Source organism: Protopterus annectens, chromosome 13.part0 (genome assembly GCF_019279795.1).
Source record: "Protopterus annectens isolate FY-2018-M chromosome 13.part0, PAN1.0, whole genome shotgun sequence".
NCBI classification, from domain to species: domain Eukaryota; kingdom Metazoa; phylum Chordata; order Ceratodontiformes; family Protopteridae; genus Protopterus; species Protopterus annectens.
Genome location: NC_056747.1, coordinates 221,156,681 through 221,180,791, shown reverse-complemented (window position 1 = coordinate 221,180,791; position 24,111 = coordinate 221,156,681). Strand labels below are relative to the sequence as shown.

Here is a 24,111-nt window from a genome sequence, read left to right as displayed (position 1 = left end):
TTCAGTGTACTTAAGTGAATGTGGTCAGATTGCTTTTTGAAGTCTGATGAAGCGTTATTTTAATGTGAAAGTGCTTACTGTCTGCAGCCCGTTTGTTTGTTCGTTTTTACCACATTAAACCCTTGGATTATCTGGAACATTTGGGGTGTTCTTTTTTTGTTATACAGCGTATGGTGCACCTCTCCGTTGTGTGATTTTTACATTGCAAAGTATGCTTTCCCACTTGTTCAGCTGCATGCAATAAATCCTGCAATTCCTTGTTCTCGGAACATTCAGTATTTGTCAATAATTTCTGTTTAAGCAGTGTCATTAAATATTGCTGATATTTAAGCACATGAAACTGACAATTTAAAGCCCTTACAGCCAAGGTAGCAGAAGTGTATACTTTCTTCCCCCATCTGTCTAGAGCCCTGGAAGAGGGGACAGGGTTTTTTTGCAGTGGAGGCTTTAACTCCTTTGAGACCCTGAGATATAGTTTCTGGATCAGCAGCAGGGTTTTTATATAGGAATTTATGAGAATCCAGAACCCTGTAGTATCTGTCTGGCTTAGCAGGTGCAGGGGGTAAAGAGTCAGGGGACAGGCTGGACTCTGAAAATACATCATCTACAATGTCTAAAACAGGTGGAATAGCAAGGGGTCTGTGCTGAGGAAGTAGCAGAAAGTCTCTGAGCCTTTTCTTAGATTCAGAATAATCTTGGCTCTCCCAGTGGAAATGCTCCCTCATGGTATGCAGGGTTTCCCCAAAATAATAATCCTCAGGAAGAGAGGCTGAAGGAATGGATTCTTCAGCATCAGAATCCTCATAGGGAAGCATGGAATAATCCTGTTCAGAAGAGGAATCAGAGGAAATAGAAACCTGATCAGAAGAATAATACTCTGTCTCTTGCCTAGGCCTCTTATCAGGTGGGGGATGGGAGCCCCTGACCTAAGAAATTAGGTCTTCGGCCATTTTGAGCATCTGTTTCTTAGGCATGGTAGACTGAGTAGGAGAATGCTGTACTTGTTTCTTTGTCTTTAGTGCTGCTTTAGTCTTTGAAGCTGAAGATGGCTTAATATATAGTTGTGTAGGTCTGAAGACACCCTCAGAAGCCGATGCCTGCTCAGCGGCTCTGGACCCATCTGAGGGAATGATTTCAGTGTCCAATACCTTGAGTATCCAGAGACCCAGTTGGCTCCACGTGGGAGTCGGAAGTGGCCTGTGGCTCTGAGGTAGCGGGCGCCAGGGGCTGTGAAAGCACCTCACTGAGAACTGGCGACTGGCCTAGCAGAGGCCTCATCGTCGGTTTTGGACCTCGGCTGCCTATCCTTTTCCTTGTCCTTGCGTTTTTTGTAAACTCCGGTTATCGGCTGTTCTGATGGCATTATATAATTAAATCTTCGGCCAAAGTAATGAAATGGAAAATTGAACCGACGCTTAATAGTGCGTTGGTTAAATCTAGCACAAAACCGACAGCTAGCAACGTTGGCAAGGCAAGGAATACAGTAAGAGTGAAAATCCTTATGAGGTATTTGCTTTCCACAAGAAATACAGTTGTTAGCTTTTTTCTGACATCGGTCTGGAGCAAGAAAAAAGCTTCCCCAACGGGGTACTTAGCTTTAATGAAGACTTCGGTTCTGAAATTCGGATTTGAAAATCTCAGGAGTCGGCCGACCGGCACTTGCGAACTGCTTTTGCTTCGGGCACCACGCTGCAAGAAAGACTGAAGAAAATGGCGTCGGCTGCATCTTTTATACCCCTGGCGCACGGACGTCAGGGAAGAGGCGACAGCAACCGACGTTGGACCTAGACTTTGGAATTCTGGCCGACCGAGGGTAGCCTGCCAGCAGGATAACCCAAGAATAATGACTGCAACAGTGAAACACGATGAACATCCTAAGGAGATACCAAGTTGGAAAACAAAAAAATGAAAACTCCCAATGTTAAACCACCATTAAGCAGAAATGCTTCCAATCCCACTTAAAAGTGTATGAAAATTTTTGAAAAGTGCATAGAACAGAAAAATTCCCATACTAAGAAATCAACACATACTTCATACAAAACATCATTTAAAATATCACATGAATGAGTATTTAAAAGTCATATGAATGATTATTTAAAAAAAAGTAGGATGAGGAGGGAAAAGAATATTTTAAATACATAAGTAATCGGTATCACTGGACACTCTTAAAATGTTAGCATTATTAATGTTGTTGACCCATTGACAGAATAAGAGACTGTGAATTAACATACACTTTTTTGTAGTAAAAGAATCCTATAACTAAAATTATTGCCATTATTTATTAATGGTAATTCACCACCTTTTGCTCAGTCTTATGATAGATTAAGACAGAGAAAATTTTGCTCTTCTTAAAATAGAAAATTTCTAGAATAACAGGATTAGTTGTAGCACTTTTTTTTTCAGAAGGACCTAAAGTCTGAAACTGAAATACATATTAAGAGAGTATGGGATTCCTGAAAACCAGGAAAGTTGGGCCATTCATTGGTTAACACACACACACACACACACACACACACACACACACACACACACACACACACACACACACACACACACAACGACAAACCAGCAATTGCCAGCCCAGAGCTCACTACTCTCTCTCCATTACTTATCTTTTCTGGAGAGCGTGCATGCCTCAGGTCTCAACCTCTTACAGCAAGAAATCTGTTAAATAATGGGGGGGACAAAGGCCCAAAAATAGGTACAAGTTTTAAATATTGCTCTTACAAACTTAGAAAGCTGACAGAACAACAGGTTTTGGTTTCCATGAATTTTCTGAATGGTATGAAGTCCGAAACTCAAGTGTCTGTCATTATTTTTGGACTTCAATCTTTAATATGAGGCAACAAATCTGTACAGCTGAAAGGTATGAGACAGTGACGGACTGTGACTTGCCTTGCTAAGTCCTCATTCGGTTAGTTCCTTTCATCTGGGCAAATAACCTGATTGATGCTGCAGGAAACCTGGATGGCACAGTATTTTTTTTTTTTGCTCTGCAGGAGAGGAGGGGTCACAACACACTAGTGAAGAGGAGGATTCATGTTATGACTTCAGTAAAATAAAGCACAGTTTAACAATCAGAAATGAAAACTTCAAGGATACACCACGAGAAGTGAGGATAAAACTCTGACTTTATTCCATACGATCGTTTGGAATAAAGTCAGAGTTTTATCCTCACTTCTCGTGGTGTATCCTTGAAGTTTTCATTTCTGATTGTTGTGCTGCACTGCTCTTGCTGAAGGATAATTTGGAAACATAGCGGTATTGTTTTTCACACAAAGCACAGTTTAACAGATAACGTTAAACCTGCAACTGTGACCTTCTGCTGAGCCAACTGAACTATTAAGTTAGTCAGACCGGAGGGCGGGGTGAGGCAGTCCAATGCACCTGCTTAGTGATGCTTAATCTCATGTATGTGTGTGCGTGTGTGTGTGTGTGTGTGGGGGGGCTACTGAAGAAATGTGCCTCTGCACACTGCACGCAAAAGTTCAGAGTCGTTAGGCTATAATCCGAATTCATAAAAAAAAAAAAAAGTACTGCATAAATATATACATATATATTTTTTAAATTTTCCCTTTTTTGGGGCCTCTGGCCTTCATGGGGTCCTAAGTGACTGGACTGCCTATGTCACCTACTGCTGAATCCGGTTCTTCATATATATATATATATATATATATATATATATATATACATATATATATATATATATATATATATATATATATATATATATATATATATATATATATATATATATATATATATATATATATATATATATATACATATATATATATATATATATATATATACATATATACACACACACACACACACACACACACACAAATATGAACAGCAAGACTGTTTTCTCTTTTACTCACTACAGGTGCTATCAATCAAATGAAAAAGCCAAACACAGCGAGTTTCTGCTTACCTCACTCAGGTATATAACATGCGTCTCGCACACTGACACTGCCATTCACTCTCCAGAGAGTAACATTCAACACACTCTCCTTCCCTGTATCCTTACTAGTCACTTTTCTTGCTTTCTGGCCCTCTTCCTGAATGAACTGCTGCAAAGGTACACCACTTGTCATGCCAGAATTCTCACTGTCATAGCAATCATTGTTCAAAATACTTGTGCGTGATTTGTCTAATGCAAATTCAACGCGCACACACACACACACACACACACACACACACACACACACACACACACACACACACACACACACACACACACACATCCCTACCTTACTACTAACAGAAGCTTAAACAGTGAATACTGCAAGATGCCAAGACTGTGATCCAAATGGCAAACCCCAAAAGTAAATATCCTTACAATAAATACACTTCAACAGCAAATGCATGCCAACAGTTTGACTGTTAAACATTTCTGTCACACAAGCATTAAAGTGCGTAGTCCCACCAGAAGGTGTACCCTCAGATGATGTTCTCAGCCACAAAGAATATGTTCTTGCTCATCTTTTTGAGTTGCAGGAAAGGTGAAATTCTGCAGCACTGCTTACAGAGGAAAGACTCTTCAACCCACCAGTTATATAAATTTGCCTTCTACTTCCTGAGACATCCTTTAATGGAGAGACATTCCTGTAGGAAGACAAGACCATGCCATTCCTATCATCAGAGCTTACACTCTGCCTACAACAGAACTGTGTGTGTGTGTGTGTGTGTGTGTGTGTGTGTGTGTGTGTGTGTGTGTGTGTGTGTGTGTGTGTGTGTGTGTGTGTGTGTGTGTGTGCGCGTGTGAGCACTAGTTAGTGTTGAAAACCTCTTCATATTGCTTCTACAAACACTGGCACACTGCAGTCCGTCTATGTGTATGCCAAAATGTTCCTCTCTTGCCATTTTGCTACACACAGCAATCTGAACTTCTAAATATCCTCAGGTATTCAACACAATACTACAATATAATAATACAACAATGCTGATAAAAAACTACTTCATTAATCCTTTTCTGTTTACTACCTTCTGTGTTCCTCTTTCCTCATTTGCATTATACTCTTTGCAAAGCATTACAAATTTTAGCTCAGCTTTTGCAAATCAAGAATGCTCTGTTTTGTATCCAGGGATGAAGGTGACTTTCCTTTTATCCCTTCTCTACAACTACATGCTAACACAGAAATGACCAAATATAAACAAACCTGGGAAAGTACAGTTGTGTACACTTACCATAAATGTAGATGTTCGAGTGTATTCACTGTTGCAGTCATCACATTTGGGTTATCCTGCCAGGGGTAGCCCTCAGTTGGCCTGAACAACAGAGGCTTAGTATTTCTGCGTCAGTTGCTGTCACTCCAGGACTGATGTCAGGCAGTCAGTGGTATAAAATCAGGCAGCCAACGCCATTACATCAGTTTCTCTTGCACCAACTGTCAGGAGCCCCCAAATAAGGAGCTAGGTTATGGTGGGAGAACACCACCAGCAGAAAGGAAATACCAAAAATTCCCTGTAAGGAGAGAGAGAGAGAGAAGTGGAATGGAGGGGGGAAAACCAGAACTGCAACAGTGAATACACTCAAACATCTACATTTATGGTAAGTGTACACAACTGTACTATGTTCTTCATGTTTCACTGTTGCAGTCATCACATTTGGGTTGATTCCCAAAGCTGAAGAAAAGGGTGGAGGCAGTCAAGAAGACTGGGGGCTGGCTAGGATGCCCTTCAAGACTGCGGTGGCAAAATATCGGCAGGTGGTAATGCTTGGTGAAGGTATGAACAGAAGTCCATGTTGCAGCCTTCCAGGATATCCCTGGTGGGGACCCCTCTGAGAAAATCTGCAGAGGTGGAGGTTGCCCTGGTGGAATGTGTCCTGACCCCCTTTGGGGGCGGTTTCCCATGCTGCTTGTAGAAGAAATGGATGCAGTGTGCTATCCATCTGGAGATTGTTTGGATATGGCCTTGCCCTCTGCCCCTACTGCAAAGCTGACTAGAAATTGGTCAGTTTTTCTAAAGGATTTAGTCCTAGTCCAGACAGAATCTGAGCTGTTTGTTCACATCTAGAGAGTGCAGAATCCTTTCCCCCTTGTTTTGTGGGTTAAGGAAAAAGGTGGGCAAATTGATGATTGGAGTGGGAGGCAGAGAGATCCACCTTTGGGGTGCCCCATTTCTGGGTTACAAGGGTGAAGGTTCTGTGGTCTAGCTGCAAGTCGTGTGGGTCTACCAGGTTTCTGCTTAAGTTGTCTGCCAGAGAGTTTATGGAGCCTGGCAGGAATTGTGCTAGCAGGTGTAGTTGCATGGCTGAGGCCATGTGCCAAAGGGTCATGGCGAGCCTGCAGAGAGGATAAGAGTGAGCCCCTCCCAGCTTGTTGATATAGCACATCACTGTGGTGTTGTCTGTTTTGATCACTAGAGGTCCCGGGGACAGTAGGGGTCTGAAAGCTGTCAGGGCATGCTGAACAGCTAGCATCTCTTTTTGGTTGATGTGCAGATGTATTTGATTTGGGCTCCATTGACCCTGAATGCACCTGCCATCCTGGTGTGCACCACAGGCATAGTCTGATGCATCTGTGGTGAGGGTCTGGGCAGAGTGGGGTTGTGAGAAGGGAAGTCTCTTGTTGTGGTTACATGCTGCTGCCCACCAAAGAAAATCTTTCCTTAGACAAGGTATCATTAGAATGATAGTTTCCAGGTCTTGAGAGTGTTGACACCAAAGGCTTTTTAGGTACCACTGTAGTTTCCTCATATGCAGTCTGGCATATGGAATGAGTAGAATGCAGGAGGCCATGAACCCTAGAGCTTGCAGGATTTTCCTTGTGGATAACTGGGTTCTGGTGGCTATTTCAGAGAAGTAGCCTGTCAGGTAAGCTTGTTTTTCTGGAGTAAGGAATGCCATCTGGGATGCTGTTGTCCAGGCTAGCTCCCAGGAATACAATTTTTTGTGTGAATACTAGTTTTGATTTCTTTTCATTGACAGCATACCCCAGGGAGGTCAGTAGGTCCTTTACAAAGGTCAGGTGCTGTAACAGTTTTTCCTGACTGTCTGCCTGAAGTAGGGGTAAATTTAAATATTTATTTGTCTGCAAAAAGCAATGGCTGGAGCCAGGCATTTTGTGAAAACTCTGGGAGCAGTGGATAAGCCAAAGGGAAGTGCATATAACTGAAAGTGCATAGATCCTGCCCTGAAACACAGATATTTCCTGCAAGATTCCCAGATTGGGATGTGTAGGTAGGCCACTTTTAGGTCTAGGGTGGCTAACCAAGCATCCTTGGAAAGCATAGGAAGAAGCTACTGGAGGGTGAGCATTTTGAATTTTGGTATCACCAAAATGGCTAGAACGAGGATGGGGTGTCATATGCCTTCTTTTCTGGGTACCAGGAAGAGTCTGGAGTAGAAACCTTGGCCTATCTGTTCTGCAGAAACATGCTGTATTGCCCTAATGGAGAGCAGGGAAAGGACTTGCTTTTTGGCCTCTGCCTACTGATTTGGAGGAAGATCTGGGAACCCATTTGGGGTAGGCAGAGTGTGGAATTAAAATTTATATCCCTGGGACACTATGTTGAGGACCCATTGGTCTGTAGTAATAGAGGCCCAGTTGTCTGCATGGAAGGAGAGTTTCCTCCTAGGGGCACAAGCAGGTGGGCATAGGTAAGGGGGTGGAGGTGTAAAGTCACTGTGAATTCATACCATAAGGGGGTGGCTTAGCACTCCCTGTTTTTGAAGAGGAGGAACTTCATTGCTTACAACTCTGCATTCCCTGTGGCTGCTGTCGGGGGTCTGGGCTGAGTTGGCCTGGAGGGGGCTGGAAAGGACCATTGCTTGTAGGGGCAATGCTTACTGCACCTCAAAGGCTGGACCTGTAAAAAGTCTTTAACTGTCTGCATAGATTTAGCTTTTTATTCCATCTTTTTTAAGACCTTGTCTGCCTTGGTGCCAAACAAATTGTCTTTGTTCAATAGTGTGTCCAATAATTTTGATTTGACACGGTCTGGCAAGGTCTGTTCCTTAAGCCAAGCATGCTTTCTAAGGACAGAACCAGTGACTGCTGCCCTGCAAGATGCTTCTAGGGCGTCAAAGCCACATTGCAAGGTGTGCTTGGTAACTTGGCTTGCAGAATGCATAAGCTCTTGTAATTCTTTATTTTCTGCACAAGCAGGAAAGGAAGATATTTTTTGTTTGAGGAGTTTTCATGGTATGCTGCTGCTATTTCAGCATGTGGAACTGACAATTTAGTGCTCTAATAGCAAGAGTAGCAGAGGTGTATACTTTTTTACCCCACCTGTCTAAAGCTCAGGAATCCCTGTCTGAGGGGATGGGATTCTTAGCTGAGGATGCTTTAATTCCTTTAGGTCCTGAAGAGATGACCTCTGGGTCAGCAGCAGGATTTTTGAAAAGGAATTTGTGAGAGTCTGGGACTCTGTAGTATCTGTCAGGTTTCCTGGGAGCAGGAGGAAGGGTGTCAGGAGTCAAACTGGATTCCATAAAAACATCACCAACAACATCCTAGATGGGAGGAATGGCCAAAGGTCTGTGTCGTGGTAAATCTAAGAATTCCCTGAGTCTCTTTTTTGACTGAGGGTAGTCCTGACATTCCCACTGGAAATGCTCCCTTAAAGTATGAAGGCTTTCACCAAATGAAAAAACATCGGGTGGAGAGGCAGGAAGGAATGGATTCCTCTGCATCAGAATACTCATAAGCAGAGAGGGGTTGCATGTCGTCATATTCAAAGCATCAGAGTCATCAGACTCCTGTTCAGATAAAACTACTGGGGACAAGTCTCTTTTTCTAAGTGGTAGCCTGGCTTCCGCCATTTTAAGCATTTGAGGTTGAGGCAAGGAAGCAGGTGTCTGAGCTTGGGTCGTCGCTTTTTGAGCGTAGTTCATTCCATGGGTTTTAGAAACTCGGTAGTTTTAGAAAGAACTGAAGATGCGAAAGAAGTCGTCGGTTTGTGTCGAGTGTGAAGTACTTCTTCGGAAGCTGGTGCCTGCTCAGCGGCTCCAGACCCATCCAAGGTAGAGACATCCGCAGGATCCTTAGTGAAAGAAGAGTCTCGCGGCATACCAGACTCCAAAAGGGTCTCGGTAGCAGCCTGCAAATCCACAGAAGTGGGCATCAGGGGCTGTGAAAGCGCCTCACTGAGGACCGGAGAACTGACGACTGGCTTAACGGAAGCGTCGTCGGCAGTTTTGGACCTGTGCAGTCTCTCTCTGTCTTTATCCTTACGTTTTTTTCAGAAGATTGGTAGGCGGATGGCTTACCAAAGCCATATCAGAATTCGAGGACTGACAGCGAAAATATCTAGCTACAATAAGGGCCCGATGATGTATAGTTCTGGCATTGAACAAAGCACAAAAGTGACAGCGAGGGACGCTGCGGTCTGGACCGAAACAGGTGACACAGTAAGAATGGAAGTCTCGGTGTGGCATTTGCTTTCCATAGGCGAGACAATTGTTAACTTTTTCTGACATCGATTAGAGCAAGGAAAAAGGATCCCCAATGAGGTACTTAGCTTTAGAAGACAAACTTCAATTCGGGAATGAAAACTCACGTAGTGGCCAAATGGCACTCATGCAAACTGTTTCTGTTTCAGGCTCCTTGACAAGAAAGACTGATGTAATGGCATCAGCTGCCTGATTTTACACCACTGATGACCTGACGTCAGTTCTGGAATGACAGCAACTGATGCAGAAATACTAAGCCTCTGGTATTTGGGCCGACTGAGGGCTACCCCTGGCAGGATAACCCAAATGTGATGACTGCAACAGTGAAACACAAAGAAAATCAATGCTCAAACTATGAAACTAAAAGACCCAAGATGGGGGCAGCAAGCTGACCGCCTCAGACAATGCCCTGCAAAAAAGGCTGAGGACTATGTTTTCAAAATATGACATAGAGGTCTATATTTAGCTATACAAGTGAGATCATGGCACAGAATTAGCCACTCACTTTATACTCTGAAGGACATAGCAGAAATCCAGCACTGTTCATCACAGCATTCCTACCTGCACAAACAATGATATAATCTCTGTTAAATGCTATACAAGCCCCTTTCAATGGACCTGCACTAGAGGAGGAAGGCATATAGCTTGCTACAACCTTGGACTGGCCAAGTCTTATCACAAAACCGTCCTACCTTTCACTCAGTTCCCTGTGCTTATGAAACTGAACCAGCAATCTCATTGTGTAGTACTACTACTACAACAACAAAGATAAAGTGTACCCTCCTCCACCCTGCCATTGTCCCAAACTCTGAATTCAGCATCTTTCTTGTACCCAATAAGCCACAAAGATAAAACTCTGCACTAACCTGTTGGTGGACAAAGAGTGCTTCCCAACTTTGTCACTGGGGACTTGGGTTTACCGATAATAGATATTGCAGATGTAGCTGGGGAAAGAAGATTCAACTGCATGAGAGGTGAACACTTTTCCAGGAAATCAGCAGAGGCATGAGCCATCCACAAAGTATGCTTTGGTGCAATCCACATATACAGATAACTACATGGCTTACATATAGGACTGGGGGTGGAGTTGTTCATTGTTAAAACAACTCCATAGGTCAGCAGATGAAAAGTCAAGGGAACGTGCACAACATGACAGTGCGTCTGACTTCAATCCACTAAATGTCTTGACCCTAACAACAACAGCTCTCGGCCTGCCACTATTGCTTTTCAGCACTGCACCTATAAACACTTACTCCTAGCTGTCTGCTACAATAAAATTTTTAGGATCAGTATAGAAAACTTTCTTTGCTCATAAATTCCAACATCCATGTGCTTAATGAGTATGAAACCTATATAAGACCAGAAAATGCAGTAAGTATAAACTTAGCCTTCAGTGACATAACAAACCAGTATTCTGTGCCCAATTATTGGACTATAACTTTCCAGGTACTCCAGAAAAATATGTTACAACTCCTGAGAGCCACCTAATCCCCCCGTCAAATAAAAACTCTCCTTCACGTCAATACAAATATATTCATGCTTAGCACATCCAATCAAGTAACCACAAACCTTAAACAAAATCAAAATGGTGGCCAACAGTCCAGAAAATTCTAAGTAAGTGAGGGCCCAGTACAACATGATACCCCCTCTCCATGTCAGCAAGATAAGGATGAAACTGAACAGGAAGAAAACACCATTTTACCAATATCAAACAGTGGCACTACAAAGCCTATAGTACAGTCTTTAGAAAGGCATAACCCCAATACTTTGCAGCAATAATCCCCACCAGTGGCAAATGAATGTTAATTTACCCTGATTTTATCTGTCCAATTACAAAACAAAACACTTTCCTTCCCAGTACCAGGTACATGAAAGATAATCATTCATACTGAAATGATGTTTAAGGTTGCACTATAGTCCAGGTACACCTGTACATATGCAGGGCAGTTATACAGGCATACATAAACACACAGCACCTACGTACATATTTATGAATTAGTCAGTATGTAATCGATTCACATACCATTGTTAAATCCTTTATCCTTGACGGAGAAGCACCAGCAGATGAACAAACAGATGTTGGACTAGGTGGAGCTGCATCTCTGCGTTGTGGATAACCCCTTTCCATACCATTTTCACGGGAAGAATAGGACTGCACACTATGAGGGGAGGCAGGATCCTGAAACAAAGAAACAAAACAAGAGGAGATTATAAAAGTGGGCAGACTGGACAGCCTCGACATACGTTGTAGATTAAACAAAACCGCATGCTTACTGCTAACAACCATTCAGGATAAAATGAAATTCTGCAGCCAGAACCAACAGTATCCCGGTACTTATTCAGTCATAAACTGAATTAATGGCATTCCAACTTAAACTAACCTGGGTAAGGGTAGTAGATTTGTTGCCAGCTGCTAGTGCCAGGAAGGATCTCTTAATGTTACTGACATCACAAACCACCATTTTCACATTCAAAACAAACATAACAGGCTATGTGCCATCATGCAAGACAAAGAAAATTCCATTTCCCCTGTCAGAGCTAATGACATATACCTAGCAGGGTAAAGAATAGCTGTGTAAGAACTTACCATAACCTTAAATGTCCTTCTCTATCATGTTGCAGTATTTATTATTGTAGGGAGGTGGCTGCCTGCAGCACCGTACATCTAGCCAGTATATAAAGTCTTTGGAAAGGGGTACGTGCAACGTTGCATGTGTGTGCCATAAACAGACGTCCGCTATAAATGTGACGTCTGCACGTACCTAACTCAAGACTGACTGCCACAGACGATAAACCTCCTAATATTCCTCCACTCCTAGTACAGGATGGTGCAGTGGTGCAGTGTTAGGGTTGTCGCCTCACAGCGAGAAGTTCTCCAGTTCGATTCTCGGCTTGGGTGCCATCTGTGCAGTGTTAGCATGTACTCCCTGCTTTCATGTGGGTTTCCTCCGGGTGCCCCTGTTTCCTTCCACATTACCAAAGCTATGTGTCTGGAGCATTTGTCCCTGGGCCTCTGCTGAAAATTGGCTTTGGTCAAAGTTGGACTTTCCTGGTTAACAAATGTTAAATAAATAAATAAATATTCCAGCCAGACAAAACCTCAGAAAGGAGCCTATATGACAAAGTAGTGGTTACCTCATGCCAGCTTCTATAGTGCCAGAATGGGGAAGTAGGCTCACCAACAAGTGTACAAGAAAAAACTACCAGCTAGGGAAAGTAGTAAAATCCATCACCAAGCAGATACCCAAACAAGAATATAAATCATAAAGGAAAAAGGTAAAGAGGGTAGGAGAGGGAGGGCTCTGAATACTGTAACATGGAAGAGAAGGACATCTAAGGTTATGGTAAGATTTTACACAAATATTCTATGTCCTTCTATTCTCATGTTGCAATATTCTTTACGGTAGGGAGAGTACCAAAGCTTTTAGGTAGCATCTGGGTGGTTGGAGTAGGGGTAGAGTCAATGAGACCCTGTAGAATTCTTTTGGCAAACCCAGCTCTAGATCTGGACATCAAATCCAGCTTGTAATGCTTGGTGAAGGTATGCACAGAAGACCATATAGCTGCCTCCAAAATGGTTGCATGGTCTAGGCCTTTGAAAAAGGCTGCAGGAAAAGCTGCGGCCCTGGTGGATTGAGCCTTCACTTTATAGGGTAAAAGCTTGCCATGCAAGGCATGGCAGAAGGATATGGCCTTTCAGATCCAGAAAGCAATGGTCTGTTTAGAGACTACTTTACCTAGAGCTCTTGGATGGAAGGAGAAAAAAACTGGCCAAATTCTCTATTGGTCTTACTCTTGTCCAGGTAGAACCTGAGCTGCCTGTGCACATCCAAGGAATGGAGTCTCCTTTCCGAAGAGTTCTGAGGATGTGGAAAGAAAACAGGCAAGCTGATAGCTTGGTTCAAGGAGAGTTCATTCACTACCTTGGGCATGAATTATGGGTTATTCCTTAAGGAAACCCTATCTTTATGGAAAATGAGTTAAGGAGGGATGGACATGAGGGCTTGGATTTCAGTGACCCTCCTGGCAGAAGTCAAAGCCACCAGCAGTATGGTTTTCCATGTGTAGAACTTAAGAGTAGCTGAAAAGGCTGGTTCAACGGAAGGCATTGTTAGCTTTTCCAGTACAAAATTAAGGTCCTATGGTGGAGGAACAGGTTTCCTAGGAGGCCTAACATGCAGTACTCCTTTAAGGAATAGTTTTACCTCTAACCTGAATGCTAAAGGTGGAAGCATAGGCAGACAAGCAGAAATTGCAGATATATACCTTTACAGAAGAGTATGACAATCCAGAATGCAGGAGCTCACACAAACAGCCAAGGACCAATGGCACTGGAACCAGCAAAGGATCCTGTTTGTTCTTAGAGCACCACCTCGAAAATCTTTTCCACTTTGCAATGTAAATTTTTCTAGTGATAGGTTTTCTGGCCTCCTGCAGGACATTTGAGTACATCCTCTGAATATTGTTGGTGAAAAGGGATCAGACGTTTATCAACCACAGGGTCAAGTTCAGGTTGCGAAGCTGGGTGATGTATCAGAGATCCCCTGTCTTGTGTGAGTAAATTGAATCTTTGTGATAACTTGTGGTGATTGCCCTTGGCAAGTTGAAATAGTATAGGGAACCAATGCTCTCTTGGCCAAAAAGGGGTCACCAGTAAAATTTTTGCTTTTTCTCTCTGAATCTTCAATAAGACTTTTGGAATCAGAGATACGGGAGGAAGGCATACAGGTACATCTTCCCCCAAGAGAAGGAGAAGACATCCACTTTCCAGGCTTGTGGATGTGGTAACCTTGTGCAGAAGAGGGGCATCTGTCTGTTCTTGCAGGAGGCAAACATATCTGCTTTTGGAATGCTTCATCTGTGTACAATGTCCAGAAACACCTCCCTATGTAACATCCACTCATGGGAGGGTGCCATAGTTCTGCTCACCATGTCTGCCAAAACATTTTCTGAGGTTGGAATGTGAACAGCCAAAAGGTGGACTAACAGTGTGCTGGTGAGATTCCAAATCTGTGTAGCTAAGGACCATAGAGGGTAAGATTATGTCCTTCCCTGCTTGTTGACATAACACAGTACAGTCATATTGTCTGTAATGACTTTCAGTATACCTGGTAGTAGTAGTTGTTGAAAGGTCTGTAGGAGTAGAGCTCTCAACTCCTTGATGTTGATGTGATCCTTTTGTCTGTCTGAGGACCAGGTGCCCTGTGTCTTGTGCTGGCTGGAATGCAGATGCAGCACTGCCCCCCAACCCAGGTCTGAAGCATCCGTGTAAAGATGCTGTACTGGAGTTGGAATTTGTAGGGGGACTCCCTGGTTGAGATAGATTTGGGTGATCCACCACCCAAGTTCCTTTTTCAGACATGGCAAAAGTGGAATGGTGGCCTCTAAAGGCTGTAGGTGTTGGCTCCAGAGAGTTTTAGACACCACTGAAATTTCCTCATGTGAAGTTTGACCAGGGGTAGCACAGGAATCAGATAAGCCATATGTCCTAACAATTTTAGGAACTGTTTGGCTGTCAAGGTTGACAGGGGAAGCAGGGAGTGGAGGTAGTGAGTCAAACTGTCTAGCTTTTTCTGGGGAATAAAGGCAGTCATCAATTCTGTCTGTATCCAGCAACTTAGGAAGATTAGGGCCTGGCTGAGAGTGAACTGTGATTTTTGTAAATTGAGAGTGAACCTGCATGTTTCCGGGATGCTGGAAACCATTTGCAGATGCTGAGTTAGGGACTGAGGGTCTCTGTGAAGGATCAGGAGGTCGTCCAGATAGGGATGTATTTGAACTCCCAGCAGTCTGCAGTGAGCTATTACAGGGGCTAGACATTTTGTGAAGACTCTGGGTGCAGTACAGAGACCAAAAGATAAGGCAAAAAATTAAAAATGAGAAAAGCCTGTAGAGAAACGTCGGAATTTTCTGCAAGTGGGATGAATGGGAATGTGTAGACAGGCATCCTTCAGGTCCACAGAGACCATGTGTGATGTGGGATAAGGGGCAGTAAGATCTGTAGAGTGAGCATCTTGAACATGGGGGACCTCGAGGAACAGGTTGAGGTAGGACAGGTCTAAGATTGGTCTCCACAGACCATCTTTCCTGGGCACCAGAAACGTCCTGGAGTAGAAACCCTTGCCTATGTGTTCTGGGGGGACAGGCTGAATTGTGCCTTGTACCAGTAGTTGTTTTAGGATGGGAGGGAAAAGTGGTAGTTGAGAATTTGGTGGTTGTGGAATGCCTTGGAAAGGTGAAAGAGCCCACCAAGCCATGAAATATCAATTTTGGATGATAGATAACACCCACTGGTTGGTAGTGATCTCTTGCCAGGAGGGGAGGGATAGGGTGAGATGCAAGGAAAGAGGGGTGTGGTGAGGCAGCTGAGCTGAGTCACAGAGGGGGAGCTCTGTCTTGACCAGGTTGCCTCCGAAAGGAAGGAGTGGAGGCAGTAGATGTTCTATGGGTTGCTGGGGGTCTGGACTGTCTCCTTCCCCTAGTATAGCTATCAGGTGGAGTAAATTGTCCGCTAAGAAAGGTAGCCTTTTGGGGATAGTTTCTGTGTATCTAGGTATGGGAGAAACAAGTAAATGTCTCAAATTCTGCAGCTCTTTTCCTTTCTCCTGAAGAGATTTGAAACGCTAAGCAGAAGCAGTAGCAAACAGTGCAGAGTTATCGAGGGGGGCATCTAACAGTTTAGCCTGAAAATCAAGTGGTAAAGGCTGTAGCCTGAGCTATGAATACTGCTGAAGGACTGAACCAGTAGCTGCAGACTTACAAGCAGCCTCCACGGCATCGTAACTACACTTGGAGTGTCTGGTTACCTGTGAAGCTGTGGAAAGGAGAGTAATCAGTTGAGCCTTTGCTGGAGAATCAGTCAAGTCAGGAACAAGTGAGGATGCCTTAGACAAAGTATCCAGGGCAAACCATGCCATTTGTGTCTGGTAATTTAAAGCTCTAATCGTAAGGGTGGAAGAGGTATAAGTTTTCTTTCCCTGTCTATCCATAAATCTGCTATCTTTATCAGTGAGGAAGAGAGTGGTAGATGGTAACTGTCTAGAAGATCTGTCTCCAGATACTGTTACAACAGCAGGGTATGCTGCTGGGTTTCTGAACAGGAACTGAGACTGAGGGGGGACTTTATAAAACCTGTCAGGTCTTTTGGATGCTGGGGGCTGTGACTCAGGACTCTGGGAAGCTGCTTGAAAAGCATCCAGAAAGACTGGGAGCACAGGGGGAACAGCAGAAGGAGATGGCTGTTCCATATGCAAAATTTCAAAACATCTTCTTTTAGTATCAGAAACTTCAGAGACATCCCATTAAAAGTGTTGTCTCGTCAGATTAACAGTGCCCCCAAAAGAGAAGTCTTCACCAGGGGAGTCTGGATTCAAAAAATCTTCCTCTTGGATGGCAAAATCCTTGGGGATCCTACTTGAGAGGAGTAGGAAAGGGAATCATCAGATGAGGAAGTGTCCTCTTCAGATTCTTCCAGTCACTGGCCTGAATCTGATGGTTGAGGCAACTGGGCTTGAAAGGCCTGAAAAGCCTTAAATATGTTTTGTGAGAAAACTCCCCACTCAGAAGTGCTGGGGGCTGTAGTATGTTTAAGTTTTTGCTTTTTTTTTGAGGGAAGCAGGAAATTTAGACGGTCATAAGACTGACATTGGAGTAGCTGGTAAAGTCGCAGTAGGCCTATCCAAATCTGGGAGTCATGGTTCCCTCTCGGCATCAGGGCCTGATGGCTCACAAACCTCAGTGGACGTACCATAGATTTCCGCTGATCTGGCATCCAATAGGGCGCCTGGCTTGGAGGGTAAATCCAAGATCCGAGGAGTCCCTGGGCTCTCACCCACCTCAAAAGACTCAACAGATTCCAGAGGTGCAGATACAGTTTCAGGCCTGGTTCTCTTGGCCTTCTTTTTTGGCAGGTCATCAGACAAACCCGCAGCTCCCTTCATACCTAAGGCCACACGTCGGAGCCTTTTGTTTTCTAAGTAGATTTTTAAGGAAGCTAAACAACTTCTTAAGGTCGTAAGAAGAAACAACTGGCAGATAGCACAGGTCTTGTAATTATGCCCTTCACCTAAACAAAAGACACACTGGTCATGAGTGCCCTTGTGTGGAATCTGTCTTCCACAAGCACACTTTCCCTTCCTGGAAGTCATGAAAAGATGGAATACAGTTAAACCCCAACAACAAGATATAAGAAAAAGTAACTTATCTGTAAGCGGACAGTCGAACGTTAATGAAGTGAAAACACCTCTAGCTTACGATCGGACATCTGATGATCACTGCAGCAGAAAAGTTCTAAGTTGGGTACGTGCAGACGTCACATTTATGGCAGACATTGCTTTATGGCATACACATGCAACGTCGCACGTACCCCTTTCCAAAGACTTTGGTATACTGGCCAGATGTACGGTGCTGCAGGCAGCCACCTCCCTTCAGTAATGAATACTGCAACATGAGAATAGAAGGACATCTCCCCAATAACTGTGCGTTTGCTATACAATAAATGCCAGAACAATGTGTTACAGGTATCAGTTTTTCCTACCACTAGTAAAATAGGAAGATACACAACTTGAGGTTATTATCAAAGCTGAAGGTACATCCACTTGCCTAATACAGTACAATGTAAGGATTATATGAAAGCTGATACATTATTGCACCTAACACATCACAAAATAAAGTGTGCCTAACTCATGTACATCTTTGAAGCAGACAACATAGTAGTACCCCTAGCATCGCCCCACAGAAGGGTGCCCCCCCTGCTACCACCACAGAAACCAAAATCATCCTGACGTATCTAAATAAGCAGGCAAAAATCAGTATCCGATTGCATTTGGCCCAAAAGATTAAAGCTATGAGCTGCTATCCTTTAGTCCAGAAATTGATTATGTTAGGCTCATTTGCCTGCTTCATCCAGAGCAAGTTACATACCCACATACTGCTCCCAGGCTGAAAACAAAAAGGTCAGTAAAGATCAGTGCTCCACCCCAGTTAAATGCAAATAAAATAAAAAAATAAATGTGTATGTAAATGTAAAAGCCACAAAAAATGAACAAGCACAGGAATATGTCTATTTCCAACCTCACCAACATGAGTGTTGAGGAAAAATACAGAAAAACTAGTAGTCTAAAAACTTCATTGATGAGCTCAGTCACAATAATTTCCAAAAATCATGACACCCAGGTAGTGTTCCAAAGCAACAAGGCTTTACTTGTCACAGACAAATGATCCCTGATAAAGTCAGAAATACCTTACAATGTTAAACATATTAGCTTTTATACACAAAGTAGGTGAGGAAAATATATACATATAATTAAACTTAAACAATATATGTTTTCCACACCTACTTCTAAATGTATAAAAACTGATATGTTTAACATTGTAAAGTATTTCTGATTTTTGTTACTGAGGATCGCTTGTCTGTGATGAATAAAGGCTTGTTGCTTTGGAACACTACCTGGGTGTCATGATTTTTGGAAATTATTGTGACTGAGCTCATTACCAAAGTTTTTAGACTACTAGTTTTTCTGTTTATTTTTTAAATGTAAAAGCCAGTCACAGCAGACTTCAGTACTACAGTCACTGCCTCCTGTAAAACTGCATAGGACAGTATTATAGTCACTGTCTCCTCAAACTGCAGATGTCAGTACTACAGTGACTGCCTCTACTAAAACAGCAGAGGTCAGTACTATAGTGACTGCCTCTTCTACAACAGCTGAGGACAGTACTATAGTGACTGCCTCTACTAAAACAGCAGAGGTTGGTACTATAGTAACTCTCTCTTCTACAACAGCTGAGGACAGTACTATAGTGATTGCTTCTTTTACAACAGCTGAAGACAGTACTACAGTCAGTGCCTCTACTAAAACAGCAGAGTCAGTACTATAGTGACTGCCTCTTCTACAACAGCTGAGGACAGTACTATAGTGACTGCCTCTTCTACAACAGCTGAGGACAGTACTATAGTGACTGCCTCTTCTACAACAGCTGAGGACAGTACTATAGTGACTGCCTCTTCTACAACAGCTGAAGACAGTACTATAGTGACTGCTACTAGTAAAACAGCAGAGGTCGGTACTATAGTAACTCTCTCTTCTACAACAGCTGAGGACAGTACTATAGTGATTGCTTCTTTTACAACAGCTGAAGACAGTACTACAGTCAGTGCCTCTACTAAAACAGCAGAGTCAGTACTGTTGATAGCGCCTCTAGTAAAAGCACCCATACACACTCCAACACTACACACTATCCCATTTATCCATCTTTCTATAGCACTGGCCTCTGTTGCTGTAGTACTGCCATAGCCTGGACCATAAGCTGCCGTCTAACCATAGTACTCAACCTCTTGCCACAAAAATCAGGAACAAATTTATTTTTTATTGACAATTGATTACAGGTGCCCATTTTCAGCAGAGGCCCAGGAAGAAAATCTCCAAAGTATTACAAATTTTAAAAACAATATATTTACAATCTTCAAACATAACACAAAAACATCTACAGTTTAATCAATTATAACAAATTAGACATAATGTGAAAACATTAGTTAAGAATAGAAACAAACTACATGACAATTTCATATTTACAGACATTGTAGCCACTTTACAGAGAAACTAAAGGTGAGTTAGTACAATACAAACCAGAACTGCAATACGAAGTAAGAAAAACATTTATGGGTTATGGCAGATTTGGAAAGATAAATAGAATGAAGTAAGGAAGTGAGGGAAGAAGGGAAAGTAAGGAAGAGTAAAGTATGAATAGTTACATGTTCATATTAAGAGATTTAGTTTATACAGGGGTTGAGTAAGAACAGTGTCACATTTTATATTACATTTTGGCTAGGAAGTCTTTCAGAATTGTTTTAAAGGACTGGAGGGAGGGGACTGACCAGATGGATACAGGTAAGGAGTTTCAGCCCTTAGCAATATGGCATGAATACACTCAAAACCCTTCACATTTCATAGGTTTGTGAACAGAGAGGAGTTTTTGGTTACTGGATCATAATGACTGACCGAAACATAGTTGTGATTAAGTAAAGGAATCTGTATTTTATTGATGGCAAGTAGTGAAATAGGAATCCGGAAGGAAGCAAGAAGATGCAGGGCTGTAGAATATTTAGCAGTGGTGGAGTTTGAAAGATTGTATAAGGTAGATAGGAACAAATTACTTTCTATGAAAGAAGAGAGTCATGTTGCCCTGGTATCTTCTCTTATGTTCCTGAAATGAAAGAAATAGAGGGAGTTTGAAAGGACAGGGGATGTAGTTAGAGGACAACAACAGGATTCTATTATTAAATGCTCAACTTCTCTGTCCTTTTTCTCCGTACTTACTGTCCCCTGCTATGAATAAACAACCATACAGCATTTAAAATATTTTAAATCAACCACTTAATCTCCACTAGAACAGTACCTTGCTGTACTGTGGTGGTTTCACTTTCAAAAAACTTTTATCCCACCTTGGAAAAGCTTGCTGCAGTCTCCAATTCACTTTTCTAGCCAGATCCCTCCCAAAACTGACATAACCACTACCGTCCTAAAAATCCACCCATGCTGTGATGTCACAGCTCCCTGTTCCTTCCCCTACCCATACATGAGTCAAGTCTCCTGCTGTGAGCTGCCAATTACAGCAGGTAACAGCTCAAATTACTCTTAGCACTTTGCAAGCTAGGGAAGTTAGGTGTGAAGAAGGATGCGAGATGAGTCAAAGTAGTGGCTTCAGGCTTCTCAAAAGACTGCAATTTAGCCATTATAAAAATAAGCAGCAGAAAAAGCACTTTGAAAGTCTAATTTGTGGCATTTGCACTGTGTTTTATGTAGTCATTGAATGGCATAAAATGTTACTTAAAACTGACTGAAAGACAGCAGTATATACGCATGTAAAATCAATGCAGTGATAGAAGCTTTAGAAGAAAGAAGCCTGCATGATGTAATCTTTTACAGACAAGCACTGCATTGTGGGAAACCTAGAAGCAGACTAAACAATTAGAATTACTTCAAGGTGCCAGACCCCATGTGGTCAGACTCAGAAATTATGTATAGAAATGTTTAAAAATATGTAAATAGTGCCAGAGTGGCATTAATATGTAGGAAACACCAAACCATGATGAAATAAACATTTTTTGAGCCTGTTGATGCAGTTCTCCATTAAGACAGGAAGTAGTGGGGGGGTTATTTGGGGAAAGTAGAAGCTGAAATGTAAAATAATGGATAGGTACTTTTGGGAAGAGTTTGAGCATGAATGGATATAGTGCAAAGCAGTATGGGGGAGAAAAGCTTGTTGGAAATGATAAAGGTTAGATAGAAGTTGGGAAGTAGAAACATACAAACAGGAGTGTTTGTATGACAGTAGTACAGTTGTTTGAGGAGAGTTAAAAATGGGTGTCACAGGTGAAATGTATATGTGGAAGTATAATGGTAGAGTAAGATGGGGTGGGGTGGGAACTGGAGTAGGGTAGACGAGCACTGGTTTCCCACCCTCAGGTCAATTATTACACAGAGCAAGCAATTTATAGCCGATACATACCAATTAACAAGGAGGCACATAACAGGTTTTCTTTATTTCATGAATTCAGAAGCCAGGAAACCTGTGAGACCAAGTAATAGGCATATACAGTGTAATCTATGTCTAGAGAAATGACAATGGCCTACTTACTAAGTGGTCCTTAGAATATAAGGACCACTGGTTTGGGGAGAAAGTCACAGTCAATTTCCAGCACAGGACAGGCATTTACTGGACTAGTTATAGTTAATACACAGCAAAGCTCTTTGTGTTAACATGTTATTTACTTACATTACACAATGTCAATATTCAGTGAAAATGTTCAAGAGCTGGGCCTTGTGGCAGAGTTCCTGCAATATCCGAGTCAGGGTGGATAGCGTGACAACAGGCTTCTGCACAATGACAATATAATGCAAATCCAGACCTAATCAGGGATAAATTCCTAAAATCAGGAATACCTCTTGCAATATTAATATTATTAACTTGAAAAAGACAGAATAAAAGAATGTGAATTAACATGAATTTTCTGAAGTAAAACATATAACTCTGTTTAAAAGTTATGCACCACCTTTTCTCCTCAAATCACTACTTTTAGGAGGTACTAAGAGGGACAAGAACAACATTTTAAGCCAAAATCAGGGACAGTAGAACAGTTTTCTTACAACCACCACAGCATTCAGTGGACAAGGGAAACAGACTGCAGGACAGAAAATACAGCTACCTGAATTCGACACTTTACAACAAGGAGAAAAATATTGTCACTTAAGGTAAACAAAAAGGGATAACTATGTCCAGCCCCCTAAAAGTTTGCGCCCATCTTTGAATTCACAATCAGCCCACATACAAATACTTAAAAGTCTACTGACACTGTCCCTGTTATTGCTAATATTTCAATGGTCTCTCATAGGTTCACAGGTAGGTACTAGGCTATCGGCCCAAGGGCCTAAGTAAGCCTAGCCAATAAGGTTCCCTGGCTTACGCCACCCAAGAAAGATAATTTCCTGTGCCCCTGTCGAGCAGAGCCACATAAGTGATCCCTGGGGTGTATTTCCTATTTCCCATCCACTCATCAAGATTTTTCTTGAAGAGTGCTAATGAGGAACTTTGCTTGACATACATGGGTAGCTTGTTCCAGAGTATAGGAAGTCTCTGGGACAGGAATCTATCCCTCCAGCATGTCCTGTTTATTGTGGTGACAAGGTTTAGGTCCCTAGAGTGTGTAGCTCGCAGGGACTGGGATTTCTTTAGGTGTAGCATGTCCAACAGCTCTGGGTTTAACATAGCTTTATATGTTAGGCAGATATCTCCTCGGACTAGGCGATATGCAACAGAGTAAAGCTGGAGTTTTATGAGACAGTCAGTGTAGGGCATCTGCTTGAGGCCAGTAATCCTCTTTGTGGGGTACTTCTGTGGCCTTTCAAGCTTCTGCACATGTCTTGTGAGGTACATTCCAAAAGACTTAGTGTGCTCAGAAATGAGCACTGCACAGCTGTAAACCTTATCTTCAGTTTCTCAATTTCTTACTGGCACCTTTGACAGGCTAGAAGTGGAAGGAGTCGCACATCTTCTTCAGCTTTGTGTATTCATCCGTGGACAGCACACAGTAACCAGATAACAGAATAAACAGCAAGAAAATGATCCAAGTACAAACAAATGAGAATAAAACAGATTACTTGAAATCTGACATACTGAGCAACACGTAATGATGAATGTGCAGGAATCACAAACCTCATCTACTACCAGGTTATCCTCACTTCGCTCTGCATCACTACCCTAGAAAGAAAAACAAAAACATTATTGTGCTAATCTGTGACAAGCCACCAAATCACACAACACAGCAAGGTTACTTCTGAAACACATCACATATTTCATTCATCAGCTTTAACATGTGTCAAAGATGAAGCTATCCTGACCAATGGAGATTAAAAAAACGCTATGAGCAGAACTTGGCTCATGCTGTGATCCTGTGACAATCTTTAGTAATCATGGTATAAAGGTTCTTGCTCTGACTAACCTCCTGATGACTCCGGTTCATCTAGGAGGGTGAAGCTGGAGATAAAAAGACAAGGGGAGGTCGAAGTGAGTGCAACCTCTGGCTCACCCATTAAGGGACACGTTGGTCCAGATCCAACCAGAAAGGAGTAACATGGATGTGGGGGGGGGGGGTCTTGAGCACACCAGAAAAGCCCATATCTCTGTAATATAACTGTACAGAAGTCATA

General features: G+C 42.5%; 1 protein-coding gene across 1 annotated transcript in view; it reads right to left on the bottom strand.

Annotated features, from left to right (window-relative positions):
* LOC122787175 (transducin-like enhancer protein 1) overlaps positions 1-24,111 on the bottom strand; it is a gene marked incomplete in the record, with an annotated part of 508,503 nt that overhangs the window by 263,002 nt on the left and 221,390 nt on the right. Inside the window, 2 exon segments of the mRNA XM_044053753.1 lie at positions 11,427-11,582; positions 23,618-23,662. Coding sequence (XP_043909688.1) covers positions 11,427-11,582; positions 23,618-23,662 — 201 coding nt within the window.